At 44.1% G+C, this 23,998-nt stretch overlaps 1 protein-coding gene across 1 annotated transcript; it reads right to left on the reverse strand.

Annotated features, from left to right (window-relative positions):
• Positions 1 to 78: 78 nt before the first annotated feature.
• Positions 79 to 23,104, reverse strand: zgc:63587 (uncharacterized protein LOC393431 homolog). The gene is made up of 12 exons (XM_056419446.1): positions 23,024 to 23,104; positions 18,177 to 18,223; positions 17,673 to 17,772; positions 17,486 to 17,572; positions 16,949 to 17,072; positions 16,108 to 16,242; positions 15,808 to 15,925; positions 5,141 to 5,242; positions 4,838 to 4,983; positions 4,551 to 4,634; positions 4,398 to 4,455; positions 79 to 1,230 (listed from the first exon to the last, which is right to left on the reverse strand). Exons 2-12 carry the CDS (start codon positions 18,201 to 18,203, stop codon positions 1,165 to 1,167), a joined length of 1,047 nt encoding a protein of 348 aa, XP_056275421.1. The 5' UTR covers positions 18,204 to 18,223; positions 23,024 to 23,104; the 3' UTR covers positions 79 to 1,164.
• Between the last annotated feature and the right edge of the window lie 894 nt (positions 23,105 to 23,998).

A 23,998-nucleotide genomic window follows, 5' to 3' on the forward strand; every position in this document is an offset into this window, starting at 1 on the left:
TTAATATGAATATAGTTTTCTTTCCTGTCAATTTATAACATGTCATTCAAAATAAGCCCAGACTTCACACGCTTCGACTCTCTTTTCTCTGAATTTTATTTACGGAGAGAAATACAACAACAACAAATGTTTACGCCTAAAAACAAGTCTCTGACACATGGTTAAGAAGAAATATGAATAATGTTGTGCGTCCGAAATTCAACGGACAGATTTGCATAGAAAAAGACATAAAACTCAACGAGGTCGTCGACACACCGACGGCGACACTGAAGTCGAAGGCAGGAGCGGGTTCACGCACAGACAACGGTTACACATTCAAACATTGGACTTCTCGAACGGGGCCGAACTCGTGATGAGGAAAAGCTAAACACGTCGTGGACAAACGGAACATTTTACACATTAAAATAAGACTGAAGCAAACATGGCCACGTGTTAAGTTCCCGGACTGAACGGTGCGATTAGTTTGATTGTAGTTTGGCACCGACATTAAAGATTGTGCAGCTCTTGATGATAAATATATTAAAAAAACATATTAACAACATGGCCCGTTTTCACTCGACTCATGAACCTAAAGTTGTTCCTCTTTGTAGCAAAGTGGGAATAGTTTGACTACTTTGCACGAGGCCTCTAGTGTCAACACGTTAAGGAGCAACGGCGCTCCTCGCTCACGTCAGAGTTCACCGTGGTAATATTTATCGTTACTGCATCGTCATCACACTGACGGTCTGAATCCATCCAGAGGTCAAAGGACGTGGGCTAAAGACTCATGAGCTAATAGAAAACTACTTCAGAGTTAAAATAGGTTCAAACAATCTTAACGTGATAACAATCATTCATATATATGTATTTGTGTAAACATGAGTGTGGTGGCACACCCTCTTAGTACCATTGTCACTGGCAACTCTGTTGAGTCATACTTAAGGTCAAAGACGAGTATTAAAACATGTTCACGCTCGCACATTCAACTGGCACACACACGAGAAGAAGAGGAAGAAGAAGAGAAAGAGGTGCTGGAGGTGGTGTGCAGGTAAATATGCTGTGATCCTGGATACCTGGACTCCTGGTGGATCTACAGGGATGGACCAGGTGTGCGTGTGTGTATATGTATTTTGTGTGTGTGTGTGTGTGTGGGGGGGGGGGGGTCTCCCTTCCGCTGCGACTCGTTCACTCGTCTAATTTCATCTTCATCTGCGCCTGCATCTGAGCGATCATCTGCTGCATGCGTCTCAGCTACAGAGAGAGAAGAGAAATAATTGATTTATATAGATCGTAAAACATATTTTTAACACAAACAGTCCTGAAGCTTTTACCCTTTATATATATTTGCTTATACCAGTGGAATGATGTTGGGACACGGTCAGGAAACAGTGAACTTTATACTTCCAACCCATCTTGCAGTTTAACACTTTAGAATATAAATGTGTATGTATGTATGTATAGCATAGCAGAGAAAATATCATGGTATAACACTTTATATATATATATATATATATGTATATGTTATAAATATATATATATATGTATTTATATGTCTATAATATATATATATATTTAAAACATGTCTTACACCATGAGATTTTCTCTCCTATGCTATACCTACATACAATAAATTAAACAGATGGTCGTCACTCAATCAAATGAAGAGGAAATCAATATGTTTTCATATGAAATAACATCCTATAATCTAAATTTATATCAGCAGTTGAGTGTTTAAAAATAAATGAACGATAAAATCGATGTCAAACAATAAATTAATAATTGTTGAAACGTAGACAGACAACAACAGTCACTGAGATATCATAAGAGGGGATCATAAACTCCCCTTTAGCTTTCTTTAATGTCTATCGCCAACTGGTGGCTTGGAACAGTACTTCACGTTAAACCCACATCAGGAGCCTTTTCTCTTCGTTTCTCTTTGTTTCTCCGTTTGGATCATGAGTGTGGATGTGATCTGGATGAGCAGCTCAGAGTCGTGTGCTGCTGGAACGCCGACGGGCTCGAGGCTCAGCCGTTTGAAATGTAAGGTTCAAGGAACACGTGACATGTGAATGTCCAGGTGACAAGATGGACACCGACTTAAACTTAATGTCTCTTTAAACTCCAACATGGATTCATTATGTTATTTCCGTATTAAATTCAGGTTAAATATGAATACAATCAGATAGGATTTCTTCCAGGGAGCGGATCATGGGTGACGCTTTAGTTTCGGGCTCCTGTCGTGTTAATAGTGAGACGTGGGAGTTTCTTTTTTTTTTACTGAACTACTAAAATCTAAATGACTGCAAACATTCAAACCTAAGTGTGTACTGACGGCACCAGTTAACTTGAACTAATTAAACATGGGGAACCTTTTATTTTACACAACAGTTACTGATGAGGACACTAGGAACCCGTAAAACAAAGTGTTACGATTTCATTTGTACTCCCACTCGTTTCCAGAGATCGTTTTCAGAGATGATCAGACACTGATGTGTTCCTCTCAACGACTGAACCAAACATGCTCATCAATGAAATGTAACTCAACCGTTTGAAAACCAGCTGACTTGTTTAAAAAAGTCTGCACCATAAACCCATACCTGCAAACTCATGAGGGGTGAAAAAGGTGACAACAGGGGGGGGGGGGGGTGGCTTTTGTGTTCTCCCACACCACATCGTTGTGTTTGGACGACACCTCAAGCTTTTTAACTAGACGTCTTTTTCTTGATTGTGAAATAAAAATAAAAAATATAACACACATTTTAAAAAAAAATAATTCAGTGATAAGTGATCGATTGAATAATAAATATAATAACAATATTATATCATTATATATTATATATAAACATGGTTAAATCATTCAACTTCCTTTTTTTTTTTTTTTTTTTTTACTTGTGCTGCTGAGCTTTGAGTCTCTCTGTTCATTTCTTCTGTTCCATTCTGTTCCATAATTCTGTTCCATGAACCTTCTGTTCTGAGCCCGTGTCCGTGTCCCATCAAAGATGTTTTAGATTTGCACATCGCATGTTCTCCGTGGTCTCTCTCGTCTCACTCCAATCCATGGCCGTCCCCCCCATCCCCCCAAAAAAAAAAAAACTCTTAAATCTAACATCTGGGATGACCTATTTATTTAAAATTTTAATTTAAAAATGGCAATTTGGTGACAAGTTATGATAACCGAGAGCAGCCATGTGCAACGCATCCGGGTCCATGAGCTCCCGTTTGTCTCCATAACTTTCAGCCCTTTCATGTGGAAACATCATCTATTGTGTGGGAGCTCTGATAGATGAAGTTAGTGCCTTCGCAGCGGGGTGAAAATATAAGATGTTTATAATAAATGTAGAGGACATTTGATATTTTTTTCTTTCATACACCGGATGACTGTTTTCCAGGACAAGTGAGTATGACGTAACTACAATAGCTGGTAATCTGTCAACCCTGACAACACGTAAACCAATGGACCGATGTCTCCCCTCATAACTGAGCTCATTCCCACCATAAAACTGGGCCAGGACATCCAGGCAGGAAGTGATGGCATATCCTGCCCCTCGGGCACATTGCTTACAAACAGCTCTGATTGGACCCCGCCCGCCCGCAACACAAACAGGCCAATCAACAGCAGTCAGGAAACAGGCCATCGCCGGGGGACTCGCAGGTTCCCAAAATGAAAACAATACATATGGAGGATATGTATACACACAGAAGGGGTGATCATGAATTAGACCTTTCTTTCTTTTTCTTCTCCTCTTTCTAACATTTCGTCACAGAACCCAGTCGGGCCGTAACGGTACGGCAAAGTGTTACGATGCCATATGTACAACAACGATGACGCGGCAGTTTTTCTGCCGGTCCAGGGTGAGTCTGCATTTAGTTCAACACGCCCACATGTCCAGACTGACATCGAGACAACAGATCATTACACCGTCCACAAGGGCCTTATTACTGCACCTCGGGATCTACTTTTGCCAAATTGTTTAAGTTTCCAAAACAAAATGTTCCGGTGGTACCTGACTCACTGTAATTAGGGTTTTTACACATTAGACAATATTTTCTCATGGGACTAACAAATGACTGAGATCTGCATTCCTCTTGTGTCGTTGCGTAACTTTAACGATAACCAGTGCGGCGGACGCGTGTTTCATAAAGAAATGCGTTAGCTACGACCGGATAGGTCCTTTAGGTGCTGTTGCCAAATGTTACACGGCTACAATTAACCTTTTTTTGCAAATAAAAAATTGAAGAACTGTTTATTTTTGTTGCATTAGGAAGGCCACAAAGCCAGCAGGGGTCCAACAACTCTAAACACGTGTAATATTAATATGAAAACAATCCGGACCTATCCTCTTCTCTGTTTCTACGGCTATCCACCCGTTACACATCTTAGTATGAAGTGAGAGGAGAAGCCGTGCGTGCGTTCTCACCTCGGCCTCCTTCTGCAGCAGGATCTGGTCTTTGTCCACCACGTCATCGTCCGCGGCCCTGCGGAGAACCAAAAGGCGCAGGTGAGAAAACCTTAGCGTGCCAGAGCGGCTCGTGTGCGTCTGGAGAGAAATCAAAGAAAACCAGCGCCTCACCTTCCCGTTCGCTTCAGCCTCTCCGAGCGGAAGTTCTCGTAGTGCAGATCCTGGGTCACCTCCTGCAGGTCTTGCATGTGGGTCCTGCAACGAAACAAGAAATGCGATCCTTTCTTCACACACTGGGAGGCAGTAGAGCTTCACTGTAAACCATTTAATTGGCGAATTAAAAAATATTTTGTTTACAACCCGCTTAATGAGGATGAATTTCTGTGAAAGGTTTTTAAAAGACTTTCCCTTGCGAGTGTCCCGTTAAAGAAGCGGTTTTATTGCCGGGGGAGACTCACACAAGCATGGTGCGTAGTTTGAGGAAGTCGTTGTGTTCGGGGTTCTCCACCTCGACGACTCCCCAGGGGTAGAGGCGACCACGGATCTTCTTCCCCTTCACCTCAATCAGCTGGTTGGAGCCAATCACAGCAAAGGGAATGCTCGCCTGGGAGAGGACGATAAAAAGGTCGGATGAAGTCAGAGGAGGGGGAAGTGGACAATAAAAGGAGGGGAAGCGGAGACAAATCGCTAAACCAGCAACGGGAAGTGTGTGTGACGTAGTTCTGTGTCCGCCAGCATCAGCTGTGCGTGTCCACTCTCACCTTCAGGACCCGAGTCTGCTCCTTGAACTCCTCGTCTTCGTCGGAGTCCGCGTCGGGGAGCTGGTAGATCCGGATCCCTTGCTCTGCGATCTCGTCCAGGATCTGTGAGGCGGGAAGGGAAAACACGGGGTGAGCCGGCAGCGGTCGCGACCTCATCGCGACCTCCCAACAGATGCTGGCGGAGGGTCAGTTGGACTTTCTGTGAACGATCCGGTTGTGAACAGACCAGAAAGCAACCGAGAAAGTAAAAAGTAGAAAGAAAAAAAGTAGATTCTCACCGTCAAAACCACCAGGACCTCGTTTCTTCTAAATATCATTGACACGCTTCAGCTTCAGTGTCGTCGATGCTCTTCATGTATATATTTTTTTAAGTTACTTATTCATATCTTCTTCTAATTGTACTGGAGTTAACCTTAACTTTAATAACACTGACAATACAACTGTAACTTAAAGTCACTTCAAGCTACAGCCAATTCCCCCGTGGGACAGGCTTCCATAATTTATCGAAAGTACAGGATATGTATATTTAAATATATACAGGACTGTCTCAGAAAATTAGAATATTGTGATAAAGTTCTTTATTTTCTGTAATGCAATTAAAAAAACAAAAATGTCATGCATTCTGGATTCATTACAAATCAACTGAAATATTGCAAGCCTTTTATTCTTTTAATATTGCTGATTATGGTTTACAGCTTAAGAAAACTCTAAAATCCTATCTCATAAAATTTGAATATTTCCTCAGACCAAGTAAAAAAAAAGATTTATAACAGCAAAACAAAATCAAACATTTGAAAATGTGTTTCCAGGTGTTTCGAGTTAATTAGACGATGCAAGTGATTTGTTTAATACCCTACTAGTATACTTTTTCATGATATTCTAATATTTAGAGATAGGATATTTGAGTTTTCTTAAGCTGTAAGCCATAATCAGCAATATTAAAAGAATAAAAGGCTTGCAATATTTCAGTTGATTTGTAATGAATCCAGAATGCATGACATTTTTGTTTTTTTAATTGCATTACAGAAAATAAAGAACTTTATCACAATATTCTAATTTTCTGAGACAGTCCTGTATATATATAAAACATGTGCGTATAAAATAACAGGTTGCGCTCTCACCGAATAGAAAGTAAGAGGCCCTATAGACTAATAGGAGGGTGCGAGCGTTGTTGCAGCAACACATTTTAATTAAAGCCCCCCCGTAGAGGACCAGAGGGGGCGAGACAGAAAGGGTAGACAGGTGAAAAAATAATAACGGCCTGTGTCCGTGTGCGTGTGTTTCAGAGTCACAAAGTTCTCACCCTGCTTTCTTCACGGGGTCAACCGGTGGAGAAACAAGTTGAAACAATCGGAGCTTTCTTCTCCGCTGCCTCCGGGACAGATGTCACTATTTATTATTCTAAAACATCAAAAAGCTCAATTTTTTCTTTTGTTTTTGCCACAGGACATTTAAATCCACAATGTAGTCTTGTGTAAGGGAGGCAAAAAATGTCAAGTATTGTTTTCCCGACTATTTTATTTCAGGGGGGGGGGGGGGGGGAGACTTTCATGTTCTGCAGTGTACAACAGGACAGTGGTCAGACCGCCTGGGAAGTGAGTGCAGGTTTTCCTACAGCTCCTGTTTGAGCCTCTTGTTATGGCTGCCTCTTGTTTTCTCAGCGAGCTCCGTACGCGAGATAGAGTGAGCGTGCGTGTGTGTGTGTGTGTGTGTGTGTAGACTCGCTCATTGTTGTGCAGCAGATGTAAAAACAAACAGGACTCGGGAGCAGAGCCTGACTCAGGGCCTCCTTCTCCTTCACCGCTCCCCTGAAAACGTAGAAGATTTACCGACGCGTAAACACGCCTCTCGTGGGGCATGAGCGAAGAGAATTTTGGGGAAACTTCTGCACTCAGCGGGAAAACAAACACAAGTGACACAATGGCAGGAAAAAAAGAAACAAACAACAAATGCAGTCACACGAGCACATAAAGTTGCCACGAAAAAAGAAATGCGATAAAACAGGAAGAAGAATGTAATTAAATAAATCAAACGGAGACCACAGAACAACAAGTTAAATGAACAACCAAGGAAAACATATTCTATGAATGTAAAATCCCATTAAATGTCCAGAAGCGATATATATATATGACCACCACGCAAACACGAGTCCATCATCTCTTCCATCAGACCTCGGTGAGCCCAAAGCTGCTCGATGGCTGTTTACCTGCATTAGTGTGTTCGGCAACGTGTGCTTAGCGCGGCCCGACACCTGTAATCAAGACCTCGAAGGGATCATGGGCTGTCACAATCACTGCCTGCGCCAAATCCCTGTAGTCTCTCCTGTTGCTTCACGGGGCACCGTGGAGGCCCTGGTCTCTGATGGCACTCTGTGTATTTACCTTGGCACACAGATGTTGGCAGTGGGAACCATTTTGATTTCATGACCATCCTGTTCGTCTAGAATACTCGAACCCCCCCCCCCCACCCCGCCCCTCCCTGTGCTGTTATGGTTGGCCGTGCAGGTCCACTCGTTGCAAACAATGCCATGCGAGACTCGGGTCTGTGTATTAATTGGAAAAGGAAGGCAACGATTTACCGCCTTGCGTTTCTGGCTCACATCTCCGAACATTTGAGCATTGTTGGTGGACATTTTTTTCCTCCGTCATGTCGATAAGTATGATAAGTGAGAGCGGGTGGCGACGGCGAGAGAACGGGTCAGAAATGAGACGCAGTTAGTCGGTGAAGCCTGTGTGTTGTGTACGGTGAGGACGTCTCGGAATAGAAGCAACACTGTGGCGGTTATGTCGCCCCAAATATAGCAAACCCGCAGGCCTATACAAAGATGTAATTACACAGCGGGGGGGGGGGGGGGGGGCGGAGACGCCGTGGGAGTCGTGGCGAGGCAGTTTTTTGTCTGCGACCGCACGGTTTAACCGGAGCCCTCCCATCACAACGAAACACGGCGCAAAGCCCTCATTACCAATCCATCATGTCAACCCGCGAGGACGGGAATAATATTTTTCGGGGGATCGGTTCATCCATCACAAACACAAAAACAAAATGTGAATGACTCAAAACACCCGCTGAGCGATGACCAGCGACAGCGGCAGAAAACAAGAAGCCGCTGGGAAGAAGAACAACATTAAAAAATGAACGCAGCTGAGACAAAAGACGGGGATTGATTGTGGTCCAACAGGTAACCGCGCACACACACACACACACACACACACACACACACACACCGGAGGTCAGAGTGGCGCCTCCTCTGGCCTGGTATTTGTATTCATTGAGCTAAAACTCTAAAGCAGAGAGAACAATTCTTGGAAGTACAAAACATGAACCAGAGCACTTGGTAGGAGAGGGAGAGAGAGAGCAAGGATCAGGAATTCAGAGGAACCGGCAGCACGTTTACGTCACAGTTATGTAACCTTGCGGCTGTCTGCCAGCTTCTAGAAGGGTGACCATGGGGCGGTGGGGTTGTTGGGGGGCATGGGGTGGTGGTGGTGTTGGGGGGGGCATGGGGCGGTGGGGGCATTGTTGCCATTAGAAGTAGGAGATCTGCTAGAGCCTTCAGTCGCTTTGGAAACTTGTGCCATACTGAGAAAAGCCCCCTCGAGGGGACCCGGGGCCTCTTTTTCCAAGAGAGTTTATTAAAAGGAGCGTTTGATCCTTTCCGCCGACTGTTCTCTCCATCCTCCACGAGACCCCCCGGGGGTCTGCATGTCGGGGAATGAAACTGCAGACTTACTCTGTACCTTCAGTCCGAGTTACACGTCAGAGGTAGAAGCACGTTTCGGTTGTATTGGAACCGGTGCCAATGTGGCACCGGTTCCAATACAACCGGTGCTACCCGGACCGAAATGCAACGCACATTTCGGTGCTTCCTTCCGGTGCCTGAGCCGATTAAAATTGAAAAAAAACTATTGTTGTGAACTTCTCTGGTGACTCCGCCCTGTCAGCAGGTTACGATAGCCTCTCATTTAACTTTGACAGCGGAGGCATGCGTGACTACGTAAAACCTCATCTTCAGTACCTCTAATTGGTTGTTCTCTTTGCCCATCAAAACAGTGACAGGATTAACCCTATAAATATACATTCATAAATACATATAAATATAAATACACTAGCGGTAGCATGACGGAGAGACGTTTCCCGGTGTCAGTGTGGGTTTCCTCCGAGCACTTCGGGTTTCCCTCCCTGAGAAAAAACCCATTCTCAATGTTTGAAATATGATAAAAAAGAATATATACTTTACTTCTTTTTAAATATATATTATTATGTGTTTAATAATATTAAAATGAAGTATAAACAGGTTTCCTGGTGGAAGTCACTTCTTGTCAGTGCCTTTCATCTTCGTGACGTCACTGACAAGGTCGCCATGGAAACATAGTTACTGACAAATTGTGGGAATGAGTAACTGTCACTCGCTGTCACTCCCTCACTGGTAAAAAAAACAACAATTTGTTGTACATTTTAAATAAGATACATATATATATCTAAATATAAGTACATATATATATATGTATATATACAAGTACATATATATACACACATATAAGTATATATATTTATATATGCATTCATATATATATTCATAAATACATATATGCACATACATAAGTACTTATTTACATATGTATATATATACAGGACTGTCTCAGAAAATTAGAATATTGTGATGAAGTTCTTTATTTTCTGCAATGCAATTAAAAAAACAAAAATGTCATGCATTCTGGATTCATTACAAATCAACTGAAATATTGCAAGCCTTTTATTCTTTTAATATTGCTGATTATGGCTTACAGCTTAAGAAAACTCAAATATCCTATCTCTAAATATTAGAATATCATGAAAAAGTATACTAGTAGGGTATTAAACAAATCACTTGAATTGTCTAATTAACTCGAAACACCTGCAAGGGTTTCCTGAGCCTTGACAAACACTCAGCTGTTATAAATCTTTTTTTTACTTGGTCTGAGGAAATATTCAAATTTTATGAGATAGGATTTTAGAGTTTTCTTAAGCTGTAAGCCATAATCAGCAATATTAAAAGAATAAAAGGCTTGCAATATTTCAGTTGATTTGTAATGAATCCAGAATGCATGACATTTTTGTTTTTTTAATTGCATTACAGAAAATAAAGAACTTCATCACAATATTCTAATTTTCTGAGACAGTCCTGTATATATACAGGGGTGCACATAACTTTTTCAGTGAGTTACTCAGGTGAGTACCGGGAGATGGTGTTTGGTACTCACTCCATATGTAGCGTCAGCTTTTGTGACGTAAGACAGAAATGGCATGCTGTTGTGTAGAGACGATCAATAACAGATCGGTTAAGTACGCAAAGGCGCGAAGTAACACAAGTGGCATTACGCATTGTTGATTATCTTCGCGCATGCGTACCTGCACCCCTGCCTATAAGGTCTGCACATGACAATATATATATATATATATACAGGACTGTCTCAGAAAATTAGAATATTGTGATAAAGTTCTTTATTTTCTGTAATGCAATTAAAAAAACAAAAATGTCATGCATTCTGGATTCATTACAAATCAACTGAAATATTGCAAGCCTTTTATTCTTTTAATATTGCTGATTATGGCTTACAGCTTAAGAAAACTCTAAAATCCTATCTCATAAAATTTGAATATTTCCTCAGACCAAGTAAAAAAAAGATTTATAACAGCAAAACAAAATCAAACATTTGAAAATGTGTTTCCAGGTGTTTCGAGTTAATTAGACGATTAAAGTGATTTGTTTAATACCCTACTAGTATACTTTTTCATGATATTCTAATATTTAGAGATAGGATATTTGAGTTTTCTTAAGCTGTAAGCCATAATTAGCAATATTAAAAGAATAAAAGGCTTGCAATATTTCAGTTGATTTGTAATGAATCCAGAATGCATGACATTTGTTTTTTTAATTGCATTACAGAAAATAAAGAACTTTATCACAATATTCTAATTTTCTGAGACAGTCCTGTATATACACACATCATATAATGAGAACATATATTGTGTTTGTTAACAGTCTGATATCCGTTGTGTGTCAGTGCTCCATGATAATGGATTTTACAGGGAATATGGCCAAAGAGGTTTTTAATGTCCTCATTGTGCGTTAAAAAAAAAAAAGTATCGGTTCAGGCCCGGTATCGGAAAAAAACCCAAACGATACCCATCCCTACCGGTGACACAGGTATGCCGCGCTTGCCGTTATTTCCGATGACCTCAGTGCCGGAGACACACAGGCCTCCAGCGACTGCGTTTCCACAGTTCCATGGCGGAGGTGGCATCCGGCACAAAGACCACAGCACCGTATCTAATCTCTGGGTAAAGCAGCTGCTATTCACACAACAAACGCCGGTGATTCCGTATGCGTGGCGGATCATTTCAGTCCGTCACCTGCTCACTAAATTTATCCCGAGACCAATTATTTAATTACCCGTCATGTAATGATCTGTCAGCCACATAATCCAAGGGGAAACCATGTTTACTTCATGTTTCCATCTTGTAGAAAGTCTGTCTCATGTCAGCCAAAGCTGTCCAGCTCATAAACTGTAAATTATGAACTCTGGACAAGCCGGCGTGTGTTCTCTTCCCACGTGAAAATAAAAAAGGGCCAACACATACTTTGTTGATAAAGAATGATAAAGAATGAAATGCCGTGATGAGTACCAGTCCAGAGTGGGAGAAACACTTGTAAAGTTCCAAGAGGCTGATCCACCGCGTGCTGCCAACAACACAAGAGTTCACCATTATATCTAGATATTTGATGAAGCATGTGGCTTTCAAGAGAATCTGCAAATTAATATAAATAATTTGAATGAGTCCCTGTGATTAATCTTTCAAACGCCACATATTAGAAACCTCAATTCCTTAGTTTCCAAACTGATTCTCTCACCGTAATACACACGAGAGCAAATGCTTCGGTCTTGCAAGCAAATCGCTTTGGAATAACTGGCCCTCTGAGGGGCGGGGGGGGGGGGGAGATTTAGACCGTATACCAGCCTTCTAAACACACTTTCACATACACAGAGCGAGAGTCGGTATAATCCGGCGTCGCCGGGAGCAGGAGGAGAGTTTACGTGCGCAGAGCGGAGCCTTGCAGCTCCAGGTGGATCACCGCGGACGGACCTTGAGAAACACACACACACACACACACATTCTGTTCACGGGATTAAAGACACTTGCATGAAACACAAATTCCAGATACGTTCAGGCCGAGTCTGGGAACCAGAGGGGAGGCGGTCCAGACGGGAACAGACCGAGCCAGGAACAGCTGGATTGGTCGGTACCGACAGAGAGTACATGGTGGGGAGGGGTCACCGCCACCATGGCAACGTGAAGGCATCATGTATATTATGGGGGATCGACACGCTTGCATGCACACCCACCCACCCACCCACCCACCCATTGTCTGGGGAGCAGTATTAGTCCGGTTAAGACCACCCACCTCTCCCTCCGATCAAAGCACAGCCTCTTCATTGCTCTCGTCTCGAGGTGAGACGGGGGTCGGTGCAGGTTCCGCGTTTCAAACACACAGTGGGGGCTTTTTTGTTGAGCGACCTGGTTTCCAGCGATCAAAAGGGTCACTGACAGAAGCGGGGCGGCCAAGCCCGGAAGCCGCCGTTTCAGGTCGGCCCTCTCGCGGGGAAACCTGCTCCGTTCACACGGAACTTTCTTTACTGAAGAACAGACGGGTGGGGGGTGGGGGTGCATATTTATTGTTTTACAATCCGCAGAGACGCGGAGCATGCCCCGGCACAATTACCGCGGGAGGGCAGAACAATAAATACATCGGCGTGTTTGAAACACTGGCCGGAAAAAAGGACCAGGCACAAGGCGACAGTGAAGTAATCACCACTCGACCTTTACTCGCGGGGCCGCCTGCTCAGACGTGTACAAAGAAAGAGTTGAACATCCTGTCAATGGGAGGAAAACTGTACGAAGGAGGACGAAGGAGCTGGACTATTGTCTGCTCGCTTCGTGCGAGAGGGCAAAGGGAGGAGGAGGCGCGGGGTTCCCCAACCATGGGCGACCTCTGGCTCCGGAGAACCGCCCTCAGGCCTTGGCTCAAGCATCACTTCCATTGGGGTCAAGGTCGTTACATCACAATAAAAAACATTCTCAGAGCTTATTTTTGCACGTCATGGGTTGCTGTACGTTCTTCCAACTGATTTCATATACTTTACATTAATGTGGACTGTTTTCAAAAAGCACATTGAACCGTATACAAATATTTGGACCAATTTACCCGTGGAAAAATAATAAAAAATCATCTGAATCAAGTGTGGGTGCAACTAATGATTATTTTCGTGAGCGATTGAGCTGCGGATTTTTTTATCTCAATTATCTTTCCATCACGATGTTTCCTAAAGCCAATGTCTTTTACATTTCTGGGGCCTCACGACTGAGAAGCTGGAACCGGAGAATCTTTAGACAAAAAGGATTTTCTGCCATTTCCCGAACCGACTAATTGTTCTAGCGATAGAATCGTACGGGGAAACAAAACAAAAAAACAAGACACAAAAGCACTCCTCTGTTCAGACTGAGTGGGTATTTGTATGTTTTTGCCTCCATCAGGATTCCAGTCTAAACCAGCTGTGTTATGGTTCCTAACAGGAAAACCTGCCAGTGAATCGGTTTGAGACTAAAGCCCAGCACAGGATATGACTGAAAGGACCCAGACTGAGAGGATCAGTCCTTCAATATACCCTCCTCGGGGCAACTTATGAGCTCCAGAGTGAAGGAAATTGGCATAAGAGCAAATAACACAAAGAGGCAGAGGGAGAAAAGAAAAAGGCGGAAGACCGAGGCGCTGCCAGGAGGGGAAGAACCGAGCCGAGAGGAGCGCAGAACCAAGAGGAAGAAAGCTGGAAGAAGAGGCAGCAGGCTGCGTCTCGCCGGTGGAACTGGACACATAGCAGGAAACCTGCATTGTTCTGGACAAGCTGCTTCGCCCTAATAATTAGACAAAAGGACGAACGCTTTCCAACGGTGAGAAAAAGTACCCTTCGGAGGAAAAACAAACAAACTAATAAATACTGTGGGAGGAACACGGGGTGTGTGTGTGTGTGTGGGGGGGGGGGGATTAATCATCCTCCAGCACCGTGGGGTTCGTGGCAGGTTCCTGGCGGCCCGCGACCGTATGGGAGGACTCTGAGGCACGTAGACCTAAGGGCCACTTCAGCTAATCTGATCGGACCGACTAATACGTTTGTTCTTCTGATAGACACTTAAGGAGACGAATGAGCATTGCTGCATTCACAATACATACGAAAAAAATACTGTTTTAAATGACTACTGTGATAAATGAGTCCAGGCAGAGAGAGAGAGGGAGGGAGAGAGAGAATTGGACTGCATAAGAACAAAGCAGCTATGAGGAGTAATTTAACCCACTGCATGCATTGCTTCCTTTCCTGGTATTTGCTTTACATATTTGCATGTGAAAGAAAAACCTGTTGGGGTTACACATGGTAAAATATTCAGGTTTCACCAGCAGGAATTCAGCTGCATGCCTCTGAATTAAATGCAGCCGGGTTCTGTTGATTTCCATCAGGGCTGCGGGCTGAAACTTCAGACTGCACAGACGCACAAATTGAGATGGACATCGAGGTTAAACGCCCTCTTTAGGGACACACGGTGCTACATGTGGGGCAGACGGCTCGATTAACCCTCTGTGATCCCTGACAATAGCCACTTGTCCATCGCTTTCATTAGATACACTCAAACTAAATAAAACTTTAAAAAAGAAAGATTTCCTAATTGCTTGGATTAGAAAACGTATGGATGTGTGTGTGCCTGTGTGAGTTTGTCCATGTTGACGGTGGTGGCAGGAAGCACGGTTTTGTCCATCTGAAGCGCCAGAGGAACACTCCGACGCTCTCGAGGAAGGTCGAAAAACACAAAACGACTCGACGGAGCACAATTCAGCGGGGCGGACCCCTTCAGGACAACGCAGCAGAGGAATGTCACCGTTGATGCTTTGCGAGGGGAGGGGGAGTTTTGTTATTATCTGTATGTTTTTCTTTACGTCTGTCTCCCATGTTAATGTCACTAGAGATATTTATTGTGTGATTTATTGTAATTTTTAAACAAGGGGGAGTTTCAGAGTTGTTGTTTCTTCCTCGTGAGGTGCACGTGAAATCTTGTCGTCATAAAAAAAATTTGCCACGTGCAACGCTGCATCAGCAATTTCGAGCCCTCCGACTGCGGAGGGGGGAACGGGGACGAGCTGGACTCGGGTCAGCCCGACACCACCCCAGACCACCGGCTCCGAGACCTCAATGAGAAACAGGTGGGAGGTCTGGGCTTCGGCTTTCCAATTAAAGCAGTCATTTTTTCAACAGCCCATTCACTCCCCTCCCCCTATCTAGTCAGATTGTTACTGGTTACTATCTGAATTAAATCGTTTTGCCAAAAATGTTGATGTGTGTTGACGGGAAACTGAGAAACGCTGCCAATCCTTCATTTGAGAAGCCAAAATAAATGCTGGCTGCATGTTTTGCTTGAAAGGTTGGCAGTGTTAGGTGAGTAGAGTGGCGCAGAGGTTATCAGTTGTGTTGCATTGCACGACTGTATATCTGCCAAGGATCAGATCACGGTGAAAGATTATTACGTATACGGAACGGCTATAGATCTTAATTATGTGTGTGTGTGTGTGTGTCAAAACCCACCCTCCTCTTCAGGCGGTCCCTCTCCCTCAGTGTCAGCGTGTCGGCCTTGGCAATGACTGGGACTATGTTGACTTTGCTGTGGATGGCCTTCATGAACTCCACATCCAGAGGCTTCAGGCTGACAGAGAAAGAGATTTAGAAATAGACGCAGAACGATGACGTCACGGAGGAAAAACAAGAGGACAGCGGACACGAGCGAGAGAAAAAGGATCCTTGAGACATTTTATTTGGTGGGGAGGGTGTAACCTTCAATGTGCCGGTGCAGAGCCGACGTGGGTGGGTGGGTGGGTGCTCACTTACCCGTGTCCAAACGGAGATATGAAGTAGAAGCAGCAGTGCACCCGGTTGTCCACGATGTGTCTTCGGTTCAGGCCGCTCTCGTCGTGCAGGTACTGCTCGAACTGATTGTCGATGTACTGGATGATGGTCTTGAAGCTGCCAGAGAGACGGACGGAGAGCCGTTAAACATCACGCCAAACAACCAACGGCACCGAGAGTGATCACGAGCGTCATTTTGAAGGCAATCGGACGAGAAGTCGAGGAGGAGCCAAGTAGAGTTTTGGACTCCATGAGTGAACCGGTGGTTTGGTTTCTATCCGTCATGAGATGCATTAAGGCTGTTGTGACATGTTACGTCTCATTGGGACGACATGCGACAGACGGATTTCTTTCAGGGGGTTGCATGTACAGATAAAGCAATTATTATATACTGCGAGTGCAGACCTATATTACGACAAGCAGGAGCTTGGTTTATTAACTTTTTAATATTCTAATTATTGAGAAGGTGTCATTTCATCTCATTGGCAGTTGTGTCGTTTTTGTTCACCTTCGTTGGAGAGTAAACGTACAGCGGGACAATCAAGTGGAAATAGAGGAGGGCACACTGGCAGGCAGGGGGAAGGGGACACACACACACACACACACACAAAGGAAATCTAGACATAGGGAATGCAGAGGGAGGGCAGTAGGGAGTTGTTGGAATGAAACTTGATAAAATGAGTCGTTAAGGAGGGGATGGATGAGAGAGCACAGCGGTACAGGAAACATGTCCCAATGCCATCCTCCCTCCTCCTCCTCTCTTCTCCTCCTCCTGTCTTCTCCTTCTTCTTCTTCTTCTTCTTCTCCTCCTTCTCCTCCTCACCAGTCCTGGCTGTTGATGGCGTCGCCGTATCCGGGGGTGTCGACCACGGTGAGGCGAAGCTTCACCCCTCGCTCCTCGATCTCCACGGTCGACGCCTCGATCTGCACCGTCCTCTCAATCTTCTCTGTGGACGCGGGCAGCACCGGAACAATGAACGGGTGACCCCGGTACCCAAACAGAACTTTAATATATATAATAGGAAAAAAACCTGCCCGGGCTAAGCGCTGAGCGGCTGCAACCGCACAGTAGGTGGCTGTGAAATCATGGGTTTTGTCATCTAAATAGAGTTTTCTTTTTTTTCTTTTCTTATCTGCTCAGACCAGGGAGGGCCTGGATAATTGTTTTTGAGCCAGAACAAGTTCTAACCTCAGTCAAGTCATAAGAAGACTCAGGCATTCCCAACATTCCTCTTGAAATAATGCGCTGCTGGAGACATTGCACCAAACATTTCTCTATTATTACAGTGTGTGCATATTTGTGTATGCATGTGTGTGGGTGTGTGTGTGTGTGTGTGTGTGTGTGTGGGTGTGTGTTTACCGGCTGCACCGGGGACGTAGCGTTCAGGGTAGAGATCGGTGAGAAACAGGCTGTTTATAAGCGTTGACTTCCCCAACCCAGACTCCCCTGGGGAAAAAGAAAACGGGGAGAACAGAGAATAAAAGCTCTATTCTCAGAAGAAGATCACGTAACAGGTAAGTCTTAAAACAAAAGAGCGATCCCTCACCTGCAACCATGAGGGTGAATTCAAACCCTTTTTTCACAGACTTTCGGTGCACTTGGTTCGGGAGGTTGGCGAACCCGACGTAACCCGCCGCATCTGGGAACTGGAGAGCACAAACAAAAAGGGGACAAATTGTTCAGATTTAAGGTCCGAAAATGTAATTAATGAAGTATTGAACCGGTCATATTGTGTAAAAATGCGGAACGGTCGCAAATTGAGTGTTATGTGATTTCTTATACGTTTTTAAACTCATGACCCTCTCATCATTTTATGAGGTGTGTAAAAGGTGCAAGCAAAGCGCGTCCGAGTGAGATTGATGATGGCGCCATCATTGAGCCGTTTAAGGCAATAAAGCCGGCCACTAAACACTTACACATGTATCCTGGATATCCTCTCTGGGTGACTGCGCGAGTGTGTGTGCATGAGATTAGCAGTAACATGAGCGTTAATCACGGCTGCCTTATTAGCCCCTCCTGATGCTCCGTAAAGCTGTAATGTGTTACTCACCTTCGCTTTCTCCCCCAACTGAGACATCGCTGCTGCTTACTGGAAGTCTGATGACGGGGAAAAAAGAGAAAGAACAAAAGGAGTAATAAAGCGGTGAATAAAATGAGATGAAACGCTTCTTCCAGGCATCTTGATTCAAAAAATACCTCAAGAATTAAATTCATATTCTCCCAATGAAAAAAAATCACATACGATTCAGTAAATTGAGTGAGAGTTTTGGCAAAAAAACAACCACAAAATCCCTATATTAACATTAAGATGTTCTGCATTAACGCTAATTTACAAACTTACATTGCCTCTTGGTAAATACGGTTGTATATACGCCCTAAATTTCACTTAACAAGACGACCACAAGGCCATGACAGAGCAATTAAGACAGGCACTATAGGGACCCGTAGTTTTCTTTACATCACACGTCTTCATTAATATCATCTCCCTGTCATGTGGCTTATTTCCATTCACGCCGCAGGACACGCACGTTGTAAATTGGGGCCGGCGCTGCTCATCTAGTCAGTGCGCGGCGGCCATTGGGGCTGCCGTGACGACCGCGCCGTTCTCCAACACTTTCACGCGGAAGGAGAAGAGATTTAGTGCCCCTTGGCAACAAAGGCTGTTCCCAGACTCCCATTTGACTGTCCTCTATGCCCCCCCCCCCCCACTCGATGACCCCGGGCAGACGACAGAGCAACACGCCCGCTTGATAAATTAGCTCCATAATGACGGAGCAGGAAGAACAGGCTCCGTTATACCAGCGCCACACTGGCCTTTGACAGGTGGAGTGTGATAAGCATGAGAACGAGGAAGGCCGCCGTGTGCTGCCAAACGGAGATGCACTCTGGTTATGTAATGGTCGTTGAGGAGGAGGAGGGGGGGGGGAGAGAGGTGGCATGGGAATCTGGATTGACCTCCTGCTATTTGGGTACGCATTTCTCACTGTTATATCGATTAGATGGTCGTTTTTTTGTTTTCTTTCTGGGGGAAAGGGGGGGGGCTCTGTGTGCATCGACACGAGGGTGGCCAGAGATCTCTCATACTGACGGGGTGGTTTCACCGAGGCCGCAGGGAGAACAATGGCTGTTTATCCCTCTGGTTCCTGAAGCCTTTCCTCCACAGGGCAGCTCAGCTGTGGGGAGGAGGGAGAACACGCGCCTCACCGCTGACCATGTTCAGGTCCCGGGACAGCAAGGGTTGGTGGTAGGGGGGGGAATCAATGATATAGGGAGGAGGGGTGCCAGGCTGTAGGGCCGAGGGTCAAAAGGATAACCCAGTAACAGCCAGTTTGATTAAAAAAAGAAATATATGAGTACTTAAAACAGAAAATCCCAAGATGTACAAGTTCTAGCTTCTAAAACTAGAACGCTGGATGGTTTCCCTGGTCTTATACGGGCGTACAATGTATATATTTTGGGCTTTGGACGGTTGAAAATCAACCTGGGCTTTTTGGAAATGAAAAAAAAATATTCTTCCATCTTTCACCATCGTTTTGACCAGATGGCGGCGCTGCATAGAAACATCGGGGAAATCACCAAAGTCATTCAGATTTCATCTCGTGAAGAACATGAATGAGTGTGTCGAATGTCACAGACTGCATACAATTGCTGTCAAAAAGAACAATTAATCGGGTGGCGCCACTCAGGTCACCAACGTCACTGCGATGCATCCTCTGGGAAACATGAATCTGTGAGAAAAATTATGTGTCAATCAATCTAGTAAGTGTTGAGAAATTATACTGGACGAGTGAAAATTGAGCTGCTGGTGATGAGACGAAAAGTCAACACTATTTTTTACAAAAAACATATATCACCCCTGGAGAACATTGTGGATTTATGTATGATGCCCTCGTGGCAATCCGTCCAATTATTGAAGAAATTAACTTAAATTAGCGTGGCTCAAGCGTTAGGTTCAGCCCCAAAAACAAGACGATGATGAGTGCGCTTTCCTCGTTAATGGACATCTCGTCTATTATAGCGGACCCACACGGGCGTATCGCACACAGCCCCCCTTGGCCCCACAAGTGTTATTCCTCGACCGGCTCTGTGGGAACCAGCGTTTATCCCGGCAGCAGATTAATTAAACCGCTCCAATATCGCAGTTGTAATATCACAAAGACAACACGGCAGGACAGACCAGGCAGGAGGCACACTTCAATGAAACTCTCTTAATAACGGGCATTTAATCGGCTGGGCTGCTGAGCTGCACACACACACACACACACGCACACACACACACAAATAAACACACCGCCATCCAGGGGCCCAGACGTAGGGGGGAGATTAGAGCGGTTTGGGCCAAACAGGGATACAAATGCCACCTCAGTCGAGCCAAAGTGCTCGACGTGTGATGCATTTACAGTTGATTTATTGGCTGGAGGGAAGCCACGAAGGGGCAGCAGCAGTCACAGTGGCCGGGCTGGTAGGACTATTCATCTTGCCGAGGGCCAGCGCCGAGGGCCCCGCGGATTAAACGTTTTTTTCTGCTCTCGTTGGAAACATTAAAGTAATAATTCCACACTGTGGAGATTTTGTGAACTCTGTGCCACGACCGCAACAAAAATAAAGGAGGGTAATTCACTGGCAAATGATCACAGCAACGAGGGACCCGAGAGGTAGCGAGCATAATAAAGTGATGTTTGGCACATAAACACGCAAGTAGTCCTTGGGGGACCAAAAATTAGTAGTGGTGGGAGACACTAATAAAAGTATGATAGTTTTTTAAGCCATGGTTTTGGAAACACAAGAGCCCAGAGACAGGGTATTGGGGGGGGGGGCACAATACACACACATGCACACACACTGGGCCGTTTATGATGATGGGACAGGGGAGGAAATGACTGAAAACAAGTGGGAGTCGTACAAAATGTTATCATAACAATGTGCTTCCCACACAGTTACTGGTCAGTAACATGAAGTTTTTATTAATGGGCATTTGAACGTGAGAATATGACAAATTAACGATTGAAATAACAGACAGATTGAATAACAAGCGTTGAATCACGATGGAGATCTCTATTCGAGATTATAACTCAGGTCTCAATTGATTTCTGCTACAAGTCATCAATAGAGAATTAAAAGCCAACAAATAAAAGTTATAGTTCTTTTGTTTTCCCCACTACGAGGAACTAGTGCCGTTCTCCTTTTAATGGGATGGTGTGTGAAGTAAACTCAACCCTTTTACAAAACAATTGATTAATACTAAAAATAAAAATAAATCGCAAATATGGGGACAAAATACTTTTAACATAATGTTTATACCTTGGTACACAGGACTTTGGGATTTACAGAATTGTTTTGCATTAATGTGAAAAGCAGAGATTCCTTGATCCAGTGATTTTATCTCTACATTCTGAGCAGAATTTCATGACACATGTCATGACAGAGGAATTAAGAGCATTAAGTTGCAGCCCTGAATTGAGGTAACCATGGGATCACGATGCCGACATTTAGTGAGGGGAAACATATTTACTTGACCGACGGCGTGCAGTGAAGTTTAAATCATTTAAATGTCAACTCGACAACATCATCAGAATAAATGGATGAAAGTGATTTCAAAGTGTGCGCTCCTTCAACCGGCGTTTTCTTGTGAACAGAGGAGTCTTGCCGCGTGACTCCATCATTCAAACCTCTGACATGATGCAGTCCAGGTCCAGTGGGGTCACAGTACAGTGTAAAGACAGAGGGGGAAGCGTCCCCTCGTGTGGTTAATAGGGTCAAGACGGACGTTCTCCCCAGCCAGTGTTTGTGAGACAAAGTCGCAGGAAGGTCAGAGGTCAGAGAGAGCGGTAAAGGTGGCTGCATCAGCCCCCCCCCCCCAGAGATGCTGCTACGTTGTTTCTGTAGCTGGAGCCTGAGATTATGTCCCCGCAGCGCTCACCGCTCAGCAAGAAAAGGAAGTGAAATATATGCATGCTTTCACCGAGCAAAGATGGATGATAACTCTTCAATGGTGGCTCTCAGCCACATCTTAGAACGGACACATTATGGGAATACGGTATCGTTTCCCCCGTTCTTATTATGTTAAGTTGGTCTAAACACCAAATTTGTCTCACGCAAAAAGAGGCCTTTGCAATCAAAAGGTCAAGGATCGATCGGATGTTAGAGAGCGACTTCCCGGGTCCAGGAATGTGACACAAAGCAGGGTTTTCACCGGAAATGTGTGGGAGTCACGCCTGCTGATTTTTATTTACTGTATTGCTTTTATAAAGGGAATGATTTAGGTGTACAGGCCAAGTGACGTGTGGAGAGTTCACCTACAGTTATCAAGTAGGGACTGGAACAATGGGACAATGAATGAGCCCAAAATACATTGAGTGTTTATTTTGTCGTTGTGTCGAATAGCTTTTTTTGTATTAAACATTATACATTCCATCAGTTGTGGTGAAAATCTGAAGAGGAGGACGTATTTACTGTTGTGTCAAATAACTACAGAGATTACAAATCAGTGCTTCGGCCAGTGGAGAGGGGGAGACCGAAGGCCTCTGCAACAGTTGGGTGTCCACCACACCCAGTCTGACGGACACCGAGTCGACCACACTGGGACGAGGACGTTTTCACTTCTACGGGCGCGAAGAAATACCGGGTTTCCTAAAACGGGTGTTTCTTCGTCAAATAAAAACTCTTCTTTTTGATTTAAAAAAACGAGTTTTGAGTGTAATGCGCCCACTGAAACTTTGTCAACGCTACATGTCAAACTTTCGCATGCAACAGTTGCTCCCGCGCCTGGTGTCGTGTTGCCCAGCGAGGCTTCAACGGACTCTCCGCTGTGTCTTCTTCTCCGCCGACTCATTCAAATCCCAAAACTAAAAAAAGAAGACGCACATAAAAACAACAACCCACTGAGTAGTTCCTTACCTGAGCGTAACTTTGAACAATAGTGAATCAACAGGAGCGTTTGCCTCTTGCCGCTGTCCCAGCCCAGGAAGGGAAACCCGGAAACGGTCCCCGTGAGTCGGCTCCGCCCCTTGTCCCTGAAGGCGAGTCGTTTGTGTTGCTGCGCCACCGGCGCCATTACGGTTCAACGGTCGTTGGCTGACCCATAAAACATCGTTCCGTTTCGGATCCAACATGGCCGCCCAAGTGTGACAGTTTCTTTAACAATTCGCCCCCGCCACTAAAAAGGCATTCTTTCTCCCCCGTTTACCCGTGACTTCATGGGAATGTTTCATTAGTAATCAGTGTTTTTATAAATGTAAGATTACAGTCTATATATGTTCTTAAAATATATTTTAAAAATAAGTTAAAAAAATTAAAAACTGAATAATGTATGTTCGTGGACAACAAAATCGCCTGCAGCTTAAATGTTACACATGTTATACTATTTTAGATTTCCATGGTATTTCACTTTATTCTAATAATAAACAATAATGTTATAGGAGTAGGCCACTTTATTTGTTTGTCAGTCACACATTACTTTACAGATCAACATGTTGCATACAAATGATAACGTTTCCTTTTTTATTATTATAGATCTTGAACGGACAGGCCAACACTATAGCTAGCTAGCCAATAGCAAATCAAACATTTAGAATCAATTCGAATGAAATGTGTTTTACTAAAGTATGAGTTGAAAAACAATTTGAATGGAATTAGTTTTAATTTAAGCTAAGTATTTTTGAAATGGTGATAGAGTCACTTAAAGTAAAAAAAAAAAAAAAATGGTGTTCTCATTACTAAATCATGTACTTGTTTCAATTGTTGTGGATTTTATTCTGAAATTTCATTAAGTTTGTTTTGGGATATATTTCTGGTGGAACAAATATTATTAACAATAAAGATCCTGACAAATCATTACATTTCAAGTTATAGTTACTGTGGGCGGTGCACCCG

The sequence above is a fragment of the Pseudoliparis swirei genome, chromosome 7 (genome assembly GCF_029220125.1).
Source record: "Pseudoliparis swirei isolate HS2019 ecotype Mariana Trench chromosome 7, NWPU_hadal_v1, whole genome shotgun sequence".
In the NCBI taxonomy this organism is placed as follows: domain Eukaryota; kingdom Metazoa; phylum Chordata; class Actinopteri; order Perciformes; family Liparidae; genus Pseudoliparis; species Pseudoliparis swirei.

Bases quoted from the DNA above. Each gene is read 5' to 3' on its own strand.
- zgc:63587 (XM_056419446.1), bottom strand. From the start codon at position 18,203: ATGTCTCAGTTGGGGGAGAAAGCGAAG. The intron at 17,573-17,672 runs GTGAGGGATCGC...CTTTTTCCCCAG, and splicing joins ATTCACCCTCATGGTTGCAG to GGGAGTCTGGGTTGGGGAAG. The intron at 1,231-4,397 runs GTGAGAACGCAC...CTCTCTCTGTAG, and splicing joins TGCTGCAGAAGGAGGCCGAG to CTGAGACGCATGCAGCAGAT.